This window comes from Kluyveromyces lactis (assembly GCF_000002515.2).
Source record: "Kluyveromyces lactis strain NRRL Y-1140 chromosome E complete sequence".
NCBI classification, from domain to species: domain Eukaryota; kingdom Fungi; phylum Ascomycota; class Saccharomycetes; order Saccharomycetales; family Saccharomycetaceae; genus Kluyveromyces; species Kluyveromyces lactis.
In genome coordinates, this window is record NC_006041.1 from 21,248 (window position 1) to 36,007 (window position 14,760).

General features: G+C 37.3%; 4 protein-coding genes across 4 annotated transcripts; 3 read left to right on the plus strand and 1 right to left on the minus strand.

The window, feature by feature from the left end:
- Positions 1–2,008: 2,008 nt before the first annotated feature.
- On the plus strand, positions 2,009–4,390 carry OPT1 (oligopeptide transporter OPT1; the record flags this gene model as incomplete). The annotated part of the gene is made up of 1 exon (XM_453962.1): positions 2,009–4,390. The coding sequence occupies one exon, from the start codon at positions 2,009–2,011 to the stop codon at positions 4,388–4,390; it is 2,382 nt and encodes a 793-aa protein (XP_453962.1).
- A 3,319-nt stretch (positions 4,391–7,709) lies between these two features.
- On the plus strand, positions 7,710–10,094 carry KLLA0_E00419g (uncharacterized protein; the record flags this gene model as incomplete). Its single annotated transcript, XM_453963.1, has 1 exon — positions 7,710–10,094. The coding sequence occupies one exon, from the start codon at positions 7,710–7,712 to the stop codon at positions 10,092–10,094; it is 2,385 nt and encodes a 794-aa protein (XP_453963.1).
- Positions 10,095–11,276: 1,182 nt separating this feature from the next.
- Positions 11,277–12,953, plus strand: EFM1 (protein-lysine N-methyltransferase; the record flags this gene model as incomplete). The annotated part of the gene is made up of 1 exon (XM_453965.1): positions 11,277–12,953. One exon carries the CDS (start codon positions 11,277–11,279, stop codon positions 12,951–12,953), a length of 1,677 nt encoding a protein of 558 aa, XP_453965.1.
- A 512-nt stretch (positions 12,954–13,465) lies between these two features.
- COF1 (cofilin) lies at positions 13,466–14,417 on the minus strand (the record flags this gene model as incomplete). Its single annotated transcript, XM_453967.1, has 2 exons — positions 13,466–13,883; positions 14,404–14,417. 2 exons carry the CDS (start codon positions 14,415–14,417, stop codon positions 13,466–13,468), a joined length of 432 nt encoding a protein of 143 aa, XP_453967.1.
- Positions 14,418–14,760: the final 343 nt, after the last annotated feature.

Here is a 14,760-nt window from a genome sequence, read left to right on the forward strand (position 1 = left end):
ATGAATATCCAGTCCAACAACAGGACTAGCAGTTACCGTTGTGCATTCTTCTGTAACGTTTCTTATCAGCAAACTGAAGCTTTAATACTCCCATTGATCTGACTGAATCTTCATTTCTTATTAAGTGTTTTACTATTTGTAACTTTTGTTTGTGGTCAAAGCTTTCGCGCAGGATCGATTCTCCCACTGTTTCTTTTTATCTTTCAATGAGGTTCCTGCAAGAAACAACTCACTCATTCCTTTTTATTTCTATGAGTTTTCCGCACAGAACAATTCGCATTAAAGTTTAATACTTCAACCTAGAAGAATGCCTTGAGGAACTTCTTGAGACACTTTATTATCGCAGATCGTAGACGAGAGTTCGTCTTACTTTGTACTGCCGGCACTTGTCATTCGAATGGCTTTTGAAAACAGTCGCACAAAGTAATTACTGTGGACATGTAGCGTACGAACCATAATCAGGCGATAACGAAGTACCAATATTGTTGTGGCACTATTAGCCCTGCTGATCTTGGACACGTCTACATAATATTTCACAGGGCACGTGATTTGGAATAGCTGTCAACACTTTACCCACATGATGAATAATGGTTGCACCGTACTTAAGGCAACTAGGAAATAATGCTTCGGTTATAAATGCCTCAGCAGATACAAAATATTGAATATCCAAGTTGATATCTACAATACAGAGAACCTCAAGGATTGATAGATCCTGCTAAAATGAGAATAACGGTTGGTTAAGGAATGTTATTTCGCAGCGTTTTATAGCTAAATTTTTTCAATCGTTTCTCAACTTGTTGAACAGAAGGCTACGCCGAGAAGGAAGAACTACATTCTAGTCAAATCTGGTACTGCATTTTAAACTATTTTTGATGTTTCCTTATTTTTGTTCAATAATAATGACTTAAAGACCATCTGTAAAGCGTCACATGATCCTTTCATGAAAAGTTGAGTCTATTCATCCAAGAGAACTCTGATGTATAATCACTCGAATCTGAATTAAAATCCAGACGAGCTTCATTGGCTAATTCTGAGTCAATCAGTAATACAATGTAATATAATTAAAGAGATTAACTGCAGAGATCCAAATAATTACGTGAGGTGGGCATACCTAAGCACAGAAAGGATCAGCAGGCAGTATTAAAAATGAGTCTGTTATACCTAAGCAGCAAATATAATAGACGTAGTTTAGGTTAAACTAAAAGACAGAGAAGACAGAGAAGACACCGATGAACATAGCTCAAACGGAAGGAAGATTGTGTGAGCTGAAAGTTTATACAATTTGGACTCTCTCATTCAATTCTTGTTGATTTTCTCCTACTTCACATTAATATGTCTCGAGGCAACAAATATGTTCAAGAGCAGGATAATTAAAAAAAGAAACGAGATAGTGGCATTTGTTCCATCAGTTGGCAGAAAGCTTTTGAACATATCTATTGCAGCCAAGTGATCTTTGACTAATATACACTTACCGCAGCTACAGACCACATTACAGTGAGCCTTGTAATTCCTGAAGAGTTCAATATACTACGTCAGTGATAAGAGAGAGAGCCTTGAATTAAACGTCGTATCATCATATGGTAGTCTTACACTAGTACATATCTTCATGCGTACCTATATTTTTATAAATAAATTTTTTTAGCTTGGCTCCACACTTAGTCCCACAGTTTTCATATTGATTTCAAAGACAAGGGGCGAACTTAGTATCTGAGACATAAAGGCACAGACAGCTTGTAGATCCGTATCTAAGAAATGTCCACACGAGTGTGTTGATGGAATAATTTGCAAACAAATGTGATATTTTATCAGCCGCGACCATGAGAGATGACACCATCTATTCTTTAGAGATAAATACTTGTGCGAAAGTATATATAGCAATAGATCTAACTACAATGCAAATAGCTTAGTTATTGTCATCCTGTTCATTCCGCATTCAGAGAGATCATCCAATAATTAACAACAATAAAGCTGAAAAATCACAGATTGACACTGTTGTTTTCAATTTTTTATGAGTGTGATCTATAGAGGCACCCACTCGGAAGAGTCCGATGGCAGGGCATCCGACTCATCGTCACTTTCTCAAATTCAACTACAGATTACTGTTAAAAATGAAAACACGATCTCCTTGGAGAAGGACATCAAGGAAGAGGAACTGGTTAATGAAAGCGAATTTCATGATAGTGAATCTATTGATGAGGATGATGGTCTTGTATGGAAAGGTGATCCTACATATTTACCCAATTCCCCATATCCGGATGTGAGATTTGCTGTTTCCATTGAGGATGATCCCACAATTCGCCTTAATCATTGGAGAACATGGTTTTTGACGACTATCTTCGTGGTAGTATTTGCTGGGGTAAATCAATTTTTTTCGTTAAGGTATCCTTCGCTCAGTATAGATTTTATTGTCGCACAAGTTATTTGTTATCCAATTGGAAAAGTCTTGGCGAAATTACCAGACTGGAAATGTCGGAGAGTGCCATTTTTTGATTTAAATCCTGGTCCGTTTACCAAAAAGGAACATGCTGTTGTTACTATTGCAGTGGCTTTGACATCATCAACTGCATACGCAATGTATATTTTGAATGCACAAGGAAGTTTTTACAACATGAAACTTAACGTTGGATATCAATTTCTGTTAGTATGGACATCACAGATGATCGGCTATGGTGCAGCTGGGCTAACGAGAAGATGGGTCGTCAATCCTGCGAGTGCTATTTGGCCTCAAACATTAATCTCTGTATCACTTTTTGATTCACTTCACTCTAGAAAAATTGAAAGAGCAGTTGTTAATGGATGGAGTATGCCCCGGTATAAGTTTTTTGTGATTGTATTCATTGCTTCATTTGTTTGGTACTGGGTACCTGGGTTCTTGTTTACTGGGCTTTCTTATTTCAACGTTATTCTATGGGGACCAAAGACAAGGGATAATTTTGTGGCTAATACAATCTTTGGTGTTGAAAGTGGGCTAGGAGCTTTCCCTATATCTTTTGATTATACACAAATTTCACAAGCGATGTCTGGTTCTGTGTTTGCTACTCCATTTTATGTTTCCGCAAATACTTATGCGTCAGTCTTACTTTTCTTTGTTATTATTCTTCCGTGTCTCTATTTCTCAAATACTTGGTATGCGAAATATATGCCTGTCATTTCTGGTTCCACATACGATAACACCCAAAGTAAGTATAATGTGACAAAGATTTTGAACGAAGATTACTCTATCAACCTGGAAAAATACAAAAATTACTCGCCGATATTTGTTCCATTTTCGTATCTCTTATCTTATGCGTTAAATTTTGCAGCCGTTATCGCGGTATTCGTTCACTGCATATTGTATCATGGCAAAGACATTCTTGCAAAATTAAAAGATCGTAGGAATGGTGGGACTGATATTCATGCCAGAATATATTCCAAAAACTACGCAGATTGCCCTGATTGGTGGTATCTTGTTTTGCAAGTCGTTATGATCGGGTTAGGTTTTGTAACGGTCTGTGCATTTGATTCTAAATTTCCTGCCTGGGCTTTTGTTATTGCGATACTAATCTCACTTGTCAATTTTATTCCCCAGGGAATCTTGGAAGCTATGACAAACCAACATGTTGGACTTAACATTATTACTGAACTAATTTGCGGTTATATGCTTCCTTTACGGCCAATGGCTAATTTGCTATTCAAATTGTATGGATTTATTGTGATGAGGCAAGGCCTGAATTTGAGTAGAGACCTCAAGTTAGCCATGTATATGAAGGTCCCGCCACGCCTTATTTTTTTTATTCAAATCTATGCCACTATTCTTTCTGGGATGGTAAATGTCGGGGTTCAGGAATGGATGACGCATAACATCGAGGGGATATGTTCTACAGATCAATCAAACGGGTTTACTTGTGCCAATGGCCGTACTGTATTTAATGCATCAATCATCTGGTCTTTGCCAAAATATCTGTTCTCACCCGGTCGTATTTATAATCCATTGATGTGGTTTTTTTTGATTGGTCTAGTGGTCCCACTGATTGTATACGCCATTCAACGGAAGTTCCCCAAAATTCAATTTGCTAAATATATTCACACCCCTGTATTCTTCACAGGACCAGGAAATATCCCACCAAGTACGCCTTACAACTACTCGTTGTTTTTTTCAGCGTCTTTTTGTTTACATATTATAAGAAAGCGCTGGGGACCTTGGTTTAAGAAATACAATTATGTTATGGGGGCGGCAGTTGAGTCAGGCGTTGCGATTGCAGTTGTCATTATTTTCCTATGTGTTCAGTTCCCTGGTGCGGAACTCAATTGGTGGGGAAATAATGTTTGGAAGAATACCTATGACCATAACTACAAAAAGTTTTACACCCTCGAGGAAGGTCAGACTTTTGGACATACTAAATGGTGGTGAAACTTCGAATAGATTATATCAGCATTCACAGATTCATCACAGCTCCCAATTCAGGTGTTTTGTTACAACAGCACTCGAAGCAACTTTGCCCAATGCTGGCGGTGATTGTTCGAAGAATAGCGAAATCATTGAGAATTCCTTGGGGAGCTAAATACTAAAAAACGGAAGTTAGGATTCCTTAGAAGGCAGGTTCCTTTTTGTTTTCTTATTTTTCTTCACGCATTAGTCATTGTGTTCCGTCATTATACGGAGAAACTTAATATACTTTAGTAAATGACCTGATATCGCAGAAATCTGTTTTTATCCCCCTTATGGTGTCAACTTTTGTAATTGAAGCAAAAATATAGTTAATTTGGATCATTAATTTCGACATTCTTGCTTTTTAACACACAATAAACTAAAATACTACAAATTCTAAGTTGTAGTTGGTTCTGCCATCTGTCTATTATACAGTTTTGTTACGTTTTCTTAAAATGTTGACATTCGAAAATCAATAGTTGGCTAACCCGATCTTTAAAAGGTATCCCATAATTGGCAGTGCAGCAGGCAATGATGAAGGAAAGTCCTGTATCATTCCTCACTATCTTACTCCTGCGTTGGAAAAAAAAAACGTATGTTGAAGATTCCCTTGTTCTTGATCCAGCACACTATAAATTCCACATTGTAATACCTCTAGGTTGAAACTTGTTATGATCTTGCCGAAAGCACCGCTGCATGTCTTAGAGCTGAAAAGAGAGAACAATGCTCCATTCAAAAACTTATATGAAGTGGCATTGCATCTGAGCCGTCATTGATACTGCCTAAGTTGAATAAGGAACGGTTACTTTGTCAGTCCAGATGGAGCAATAGGTAATAGCTGTGTTGGATAATGTAGTCTATGACGTGCAGAAAGTTTTCACGCTTGGAATACCATCTGATCCGATTTCGGCTACTGTTTTCGTATCAATATCCTCAGTGACAACGTCAGTGCATCCGGGAGTTGTAGTGGTAACAGTTTGAACATTTGCTGTCTCGACATGGTCTTTTCTGTTAAAGCGCTGTCATAGCCAGTTCTCGTACCAATTCAGTTAAGTATGTCATTATACGCACTCTAAAATCACAGCATATTGCTTATTGTTAAAATAATAGGCAGTAAGTCGGTTGTAGATCACAAATGTTAAACTATGACTTCGGTTTTTGTGATAAGTTTATCTCAGCTCAGTATACCAACGATGAAAAGTAACTCTCGGGTCCCTGATGAATACAGCTTCCGAAGTGGAAGAAAGAAAAACAATATTCAAAATGACTTGCGAAATTTCATGAATCCACTGAGATATAGCAAACAACTTTGAACTGTGAAAAGATTATCTGCAAATTTTCTTGCGTGTTCACCTGGACAACCAATGTGAAGGAAAAATGAACAGTTACATTTGCTACGAGTCAAATTACAATGTGAAAATATTGGAGGACTCCCAGACCAATGTTGCGCTTTGATTAGATCAAAGATTCTCTAATCCTCTATCGCGTATCATGTATATCATAATGAGGTTTTCGTGGATAAGTTATTCTCAAAGATGCTCAGGCTTTTCCATAAACTCAATCGGCTACATAGTATTTTCGCTGAAAAAACCTGAACAGCGAACAAAAGAAAAAGTGTCAAATTAGACAACAATCAGTAACTTGTATCTGAAGGACTACGGGATATTATAGATAATTTCAGAAATACACATTTGAAAAGCAGTCACAATTTTAACTGGTTTTTCTAGGGGTAGACACATTTATTCATTGTTCAGTCGGTTTTTAGAAGATTTCACTGGCAGTTGTTCTTGGCCAGAATAAAAATGTGACCTAAGGGAAAAAAGCAGGCAGTTAGTCCCGTAAAAAGCCAAAAAAAAAAAAAAATGAACACTTCTCGAGTTGAGAAGTAAATTTTGCAGCTACATGTTTCAAAGATAACGATATGCCATATTGTGGGTATCTTGATCTTACCATTGAATCTCGTAATAGCTACTGTCGGTGTTTTGTGACCATCATGAATGAATGCACTTTTCTAGGTTTTCTTATCAACGTTGACAGCTTTTTTGTGTCAACTGTAAACACTCTTCAAAAGCATACAATTCACGCCCATTCTATTTATTTTTTTTTGTAATAATTTTCCTGGTTTTTCCCTTTCTACGGTAATTGCCCCTCCTTGTTGCCTAATTTTCCAATGAAATGCGGCCGAAAACATTATCTAATTATCATGCCTTGTTCTTTAATTGTTAACTTCCGCTACCTTGGTAACTATGATTTTAACGTTTTATAGTTCACAAAAAATCTTCATTAGTATTATTAGTTTCAGACAAAGAGTTTTGAAGCGTAGCATCTATTTTTCGCAACGTTTTGTTCGGGTTTAGCTTGAATGTGATAAAATATTGCATTATTATTTTCTCGCGTGTTTTTTGAGGAAAAAGTACTGTTTCTGAATCGGGAGTTTGTTCTTATCCATTCGAGTCTCGACAATATCTAACCGATGATTTGGTTGCGTTTATGCCTTTATCATTATTTAAAACCTTCTGCAACAGCATTCTAGTATATTTCCAAAGAAAAACGGAAAAAGAAAAAAAAGATGAAATTCCATGGTGAGTTCGAGACACTTCAGGAACAAGAAGTTAATTTGCAGAAGCTTTAAGCATTTCTATCTCGCCACACCAGAAATGAAAATGGACTAAAAAGCTAGCATTGAAAAGGTCGGATACTTTATTCATCAATGTTATCATTGGTTTAGAGAAAAGGTTGTTTTTTTTGGGGTATGATAAGACAAAGTTTGCATCCTACTTCAGTTTAGTCTAGCTGTTGGTGCGTGCCGTTCTATGATTTTGGCACATTGAAGGGATGCTGTCAAAAATGCTGTCATTTTTTTTTGTCACATAATTTGTTACATCTTCTTTTGTTGCTCGAAAGGCTGGTCGATTGATTGGTCGTAAAGTTTCACGGAGGTGCATAGGAGAGTAACAAAAAGGCAAAAAACTTTATCATTGATTTTTTGACACCTTTTCCTTCGAGATATCTGAGCAAACGATGTCGAATCATTGACCTGTCATATCTTTATCAAACAGCAACAAAGGAAAGAACCTTAGGTAAATGGCTGCTGATTGGAGAGCTGTGTGTTTAGGAATTCTGTTTGAATATAAAAAGGGAGTAATATGCAATCTTTCCTTTGGTTGGAACACCTACCCCAATAGAAATGCATACGCCTTTCCCTCCTCTGTACGGCAGCTTCCTGCAATCTTTAACATTCTATTTTGTCATTGGGTCATTTACTCGAGTAAGCCATAAGGTTCGGTCGCTGTAGTTCATCATGAATCATATTAAATCCGTTCTGTCTGCTGACGCTCCGGTTACTGAGAAAGTTCTGCTAGATGTTGGACAAGAACGTAGCTTCATTAATTCATCTGATGATAACTTGAACCTAGAAGACAAAAAAAGAGGCCTTGAAGTTAACGTTTTCGCCGCAAGGTCTGATTATCTTTTGGGCAGTCAGTTGTCCCATGAAGTTATTGAGGATGAGTATGCAGGTATTGTAGTTGAAGATGATTCTGCTTATCCAGAAGTTAGGGCCGCTGTTCCTTCCTCTGATGATCCCACATTACCACAAAACACTGTCAGGATGTGGGTTATTGGGATGCTAATGGCAACTGTTGGGTCTGGATTGAATTTACTATTTTCATTACATTCCCCTTCGATTGTTTTGAGTGCTTTTGTGACCAGCATTCTTGCCTGGCCGATAGGTAAGGCATGGGATAAAGTGATGCCAGACGTCAAACTTTTTGGCCGCTTTGGGGGCCCTAGTTTAAACCCAAGTCCCTTCAATTTGAAAGAGCATTGCCTGATTCAAATTATGGCAAATGTTTCCTTCGGTGGTGGTGAAGCGTATGCAACTGACATTTTTCTAGCCATGAATAATTATTTTGAAGCTGACTTCGGTTGGGGTTTCGATATTGTTACTATTCTTGCTACGCAGTGTATCGGTTTTGCTTTAGCTGGTCTTGTTAAAGACATTTTGATAACTCCAGCTTCTATGATTTGGCCATCTAACTTAGTCACATGTACATTCTTGACGAATCTCCACATCAATGAAAACCATATGGCAAATGGCTGGAAAATCTCTAGATTAAAGTTCTTTTTCATGGTATTTATCATTGGGTTTGTTTACTATTGGTTCCCAGGTTTTATCTTTCAGGCACTTTCCTACTTTGCTTGGGTAACTTGGATTAGGCCAGATAACGTAATCATCAATCAAATTTTCGGGGCTTCTACCGGTCTTGGTATTATTCCCCTCACATTCGACTGGAACCAAATAGCTGGTTATGTGGGTTCACCTTTAGTCCCTCCAGTAAGTACTATTTTCTCCATCTTACTTTCTATGATCATGATTTTCTGGGTTACAGTTCCGGCAATTCATTATTCTAACGTCTGGTTCGGTAAATATCTTCCGATCTCTGATTCGGGGTCTTATGACAGATTTCAACAATCCTACAACGTTTCGAAAATTGTTACTCCTAATTTGTCATTCGATATTGACGCATACAAAAGCTACTCACCATTGTATCTTCCAGCAACATTTGTTATTTCCTATGGTATGTCTTTTGCAAGCAATACTGCAACATTAGTCCATGCAGGGCTATTTCACGGGAAAGAGATTACGGGCGCGTTTAGAAATGTCAAAAAAGAACAGGAAGATATTCATAACAGGCTTATGAAAAACTACAGGGATGTACCTCACTGGTGGTACGGTATCGTTTTCCTGGTCTTTTTTGGACTTGCAATCGCTGGCATCAGAGCATGGAATACCGAAATGCCCGTATGGGCCTTGATATTCGCGCTAGTTATTGCAGGCGTATTTTTAGTGCCAATTGGAATTATTTGCGCTGTCACAAGTATCTCAGTTGGTTTGAACGTCTTGACTGAATTTATTATCGGTTATATCTTGCCAGGTAAGCCTATTGCAATGATGTTTTTCAAGACATTTGGCTACATTACTAATCATCAAGCAGTGACCTATGCACAAGATATGAAACTGGGTCATTACATGAAAATTGCCCCTCGTTTAATGTTCAGCGCGCAATTTATTGCCACTGTGTGGAGTTCTGTTGTTCAAGTTTGTGTTTTGAAATGGGCCCAGGGAAATATTACGGATGTATGTGATGCTCATCAAAAGTCACATTTCACCTGTCCAAACGCTCGCGTTTTCTTCAATGCCGCAATTATTTGGGGAGTTATTGGGCCACAGAGGATGTTCAGCTCTGGCCAGTTGTACAGTAAAGTTTTATGGTTCTTCTTAATCGGTGCCTCATTGCCACTTATCAACTGGCTGGTTCTTAAAAAATGGCCAAAATCACCAATCAAGTATTTAAACTGGCCTGTGTTCTTCTCCGGTACCGGTTTAATTCCACCAGCAACACCATATAATTATGGTTCTTACTGTATGGTCGGTATCACGTTCGGTTATTTTATTAAGAGAAAGTGGTTCCATTGGTGGACGAAGTATAATTATTCTTTGTCAGCTGCTTTAGATATCAGCTTGGCCTGGAGTTCTTTGATGATTTTTTTCTGTTTGACTTTAACAAACACTAATGCGCCCAACTGGTGGGGGAATACCGTCATTGATACTATTGACTACGAGGGCACAGCAATTCAGAGCATTTTGAATGATGGTGAAAGTTTCGGCTTGACAAAATGGTAGAATTAACTTTCCATTCGTATCAAATACCGTAACTAACTTCGTCATTAAGATAGGCAGTAGAAAAACAACTACATAAGTCTGTAGAAGTCGATTAGTTGTATAACAGCCAAAGACCTCCGCTATTTTTGGTTAACAGTTACCAATCTTAATAAATGATGTTCGAAAAAGGTCACTTTCCTTAAAAGAGAACATATTTATTTAAGGGCTGTGTCTAATCAACATTAAACTCACTGTTTTCATACTTTTGCCTTGTACGTTCTTATTAGTGGATTTATCTTTATAGCAATTAATCGCTATGAAAAGGATACTACTCAATTACTAAACTTTATTTTTTTTTAGATTCAAATAAAGATCTAAGGTACGATTTTTGGAAAGCATTTTGATAGAGTGCAGTGAGCAACCGCAACAGCGGTAATAACGCTATAACATCTAAAAAAGGAAAAGAAAAGGATTCGTTTGAAAGCGGACTTTACGCACGCCTTGACTTTATAAAATAAACTGTAGCATGTCTCTATATGGCGACTTGAAATCAACCATAAAGATCATCTGTCACCTTGGAATTTAGCTCATGTTACCAATAGAAAAGGTCTTAAAGAAAGAACTGTAAGTGGGGATCTTACAAGGTCTCGGGACATAGTTCAGGCCAATACATAATCAATGAATGTCTGTAGCAAGCTCAAATGCCAAATGTAAAAGTTGAGCTTTTTAACCTACAAAAACAACTTACTGATTTGAAACCACACTTTCATGTGCAAAAGCTCACATATGATATGAAGAGTATGTTCTCTTTTCCGCGGAGCTTTAACGTGACAATCAGAAAGAATTTGACGCACATCGACCAAACTCAATAGAAGGAAGAAATGCCCGGTAAGTACTGTTCTTGCATTTAAATACTGGGAGAAATACTTCACCATGTTCCGTTAAACCAAAAATAATGACTCCTCCAAATCCTATAACAGAGTCTAATAAAACAATAAAGATTGATAATGTGTTTTCCGATGATGCACATGTACTCCTTATGATCTCCTTGATTTTCATAGGAAATTCGCACTGATACAGAAATGAAAAAAAAGAATTGGCATTCTTAGACCATCTTTGTAAATAAACGCTGGGCAGCAAAGATATTGCCATACCGAAACTCTCCCAGTAAATCCATCGAATCTCTTTGAGTAGTAATACATCATGGTTAAAGAAGCAGCTCTTGAAAGATTGTTGGTCCATGCAAAGAAGAATAATTGTGAAATCAGTGATGATCTAGAGTTTCGAATTGACCCGGTGACTGGTGTAGGTGCATACTTGAAGCATAAGCTACATAATAAGGAAGCCCTCATAAAGATATCTCAAGATTTCATTTTAACTAAGGCTGAAGCGCTTCAATACTTTGAAATTGATAGTTGTTCTTCATCAAACCCTAACGCGATTACTCAGTTGTATTTAATCGCATTGCAGTCCAATCAGTCAGCGAAATGGCAACCTTATTTGGACGTATTGCCATCTTTGGACGATATTTCGAGCCCTTTAGTATGGCAGCCGCATGAACTAGAAATAATTCGTGGTTCTGACCTATACATAAAAACCAAACGGAAGCTTGCCTCTTTGCTAGACGAATGGTATGAGATTTTAACGGAACTGAATTTGTGCAGTGAAAAAGCGAAGAAGTACTATGAACTTCAAGATAGAGACAATATAGCTGTTGAGAAATGCTATTCAGTGGATTCTTTTGCTGCCTATCTGTGGGCGCATTTGATATTTTCTTCGAGGGCTTTTCCATCCATAATTTATGATAATTCAGCGGGTTTGGAGGAGGGCTTTCTTCTCCCAATCGTCGATCTTTTAAATCACAAAAGTGACACGAAGGTACACTGGAAGTCAGAAGGTTCCTTTATAACATTTAGTTCCGAGGAAATAATTGAAGCCAAGGGTGAATTGTATAACAATTATGGTGATAAATCAAACGAGGAGCTTTTGCTCGGATACGGTTTTGCAATTGATTCCAACCCACATGATGCCACGTCTATATCTTTGAAACTAGATGAAAAAACACTATCTGAAGCATCAAATTACGGTACTGAAATCAACCCGAACAACGTATCTGGTGATTCCGTTAGATTCGATATTTCATTGAAAGATCCACTTCCAGTTCCGTTAATTAAGCTCTTTGGATTTATCTCAAAACTAAAATCAGAGAAAAACATTACTGTACGTGCCGTGCTTGAAGGTCTAGATCAACTGTATGCTTTATTACATCAAAAGATAGCTATTTTCAAAGCTAAGACCAAATTCGAATCGCATAATATCCGGAACGAATCGATCATAAAGAATGCAAAAATTTACTTAACAGGACAGCGAAGGCTTTTTCATTCCTCTCAGGAAGAACTGCAAAGGGAAATGAAAGCTATTATGAAGATTTATAAACCAGTGTCTTTCAAATCTATCTACAAGCTTGACCCTGAGTTTTCGAGCAGTTTATCGTCATGTTTAAACGTCTCATCCTATGAAGAGCTTGTCAAGAAAGGTCTTGCTCAACATGCACTTTTACTCTGGATTGTCAAAGCTCACAATGCTAAGTTTTATAAAAGTCCCCACTCGCCTTCATTCGTTAGCGATACCTTTAATGATGTCGAGCGCAATATCACGATCGAAAAGGACGATGTCTTAGAATACATGCAATTTTACCAAGCGTTTTTCCCTAATCTCTCACAGATGTTTCCTAAAGTGTACAGTGTAGGAAGTTGGTCCATAAAGGACTTCATTATCGCTGGTGTGGTGATGGACCGTATTGTATGGTTGAGAATGGCAAGCAATGAATATTTCCTATTCGAAAAGCAAACATTTGATTTCAAAAGATCCTATTCCTAACAGCAGTAAGAGTGGCGTAGTACCAATCCAATACGCTGAGGCTTTTATGTCAGTAGCCTGGATACCTATACCACTGACTAACTAATGCTCATCTTCACTTGATATATCGTCGAATTCATTTCATTCAGTTACTTGGATTAGTCAAGTGCTGTCAAGGGCCCTTTAATTTACTACTGGTTCATTTTTCAGAAAGTCCATCCCTCAATTTTGTCCTTCTCACAACTTCATTGTTCTTCGTGGTCCGTTTATAAGCATTGCATCTTTGAATTCTGCTTAATAAGAGATTTTGTTTGGATTCTTTTATTAAGGCGCGAAAAACTTTCCACTAGTTAGAGAACAACCATAAAACTATAACGAATATCAACATGAGGTTAATAGAAAGAAAAGTGGTATTTCAATTTTAATATAAAATATTAGATAACTATACTATCATATTAATAGTACAGGAACAAGCATTATCTTTTATAATTGATTCTGGGTAAAATATAGCATACTTTCATTTCTTGATGAATTTAGTGGGAGCCAGCAGCTCTGCTAACCTTTTCCAAGACAGACTCGTAAGCGACTTCAGAGAAATCGGTACCTTGAATATCAGAGGAAACACCATTCAAAGCTCTTCTCAATGCGTCCTTAGAAGAAGCATAAACCATCTTGCTTCTCACAGGAGCAGTATCTGGGGACCAAGTGAAGAAAACAATCTTAGATCTCTTACCTTCGTTGTTACCCAGTTCATATTCAAAATCGTAAACTGCGTACAAACAGTCGTTCTCTGGCAATTGCTCCAAAAACTTATCGTAATCTTGTTCAGCAGAAGTTTCCTTCACAATAATTTCAGTTTTGCTGTCGTTCAAAGCATACAAAATGAATTTGTACTTCTTTCCCAATTTCAAATCATTGAAAGCGTTCAAAGACTCATCTGCTACGGCAACACTGTTATGAATTCGTTTTTAATACAATCCCTACTTTCCTTTTAGATCTTTGGTTGTTCAAGATAGCACAATATCTGAATATTCAATTAATCAGGTACCAATTCCATCATAGGGAAAGTTGGTGGTATCGTGTGTTCTTCAACCAAAGAAACAAAAGAGGATAAGAAAAAGATCATGTTTTAAACTCGTGTTAGTAAACTCGTTTGCAATTAGCTGGAAGTATGCGGCGACAATTGTTATAAACTGCCATTATAAGGGTGGAGATAAAACAAGGCAGATTAATCAACAGAAACAAACATTCAAAAAAAATATCAGGAACGGTAGATACCTTTAATATTTGATTTCACGCCAGGCACCCTATAATCTTATACCCAATTGCTACTTATGTGTGCATCGGTTAAGGATTGGGCTTTTTTCAATGTTTGTTTTTGTTTTTAACACATATGTGGTCCTTAATATATTAAGTAAAGACCTTCTCTCAAAATTACCCCTATACTTTATAATATGGCTTTTACACATACCCTGATCTGGACATCTTGTGGATACTTATAATTGGCTGTGGTACACTGTAATAGAGAAATAAAGGAGAATAATGAGAAGGAATCTAAAAAAAATCCCATTCAATTCTGCTAACGGCAAAAGTCATGTAGGTTCTGTCAATTCAATGGTGAAATTATAAGATCACTATTTTTTTTAAGTTTTTTGGGAAATGTAAACCTCCCTTGTGATCGTAATGTACGAAACAATAAGAATGCACACTTCAATGCTTTTCTGTGGAAAATACTATAGAAACATTGCCTTTCACGGTGAAACTAAGTATTTTGTAGGTTTCAATCATGTGTGTGTTTGCAACTCCATATCCTTCAATTTTCTTACAT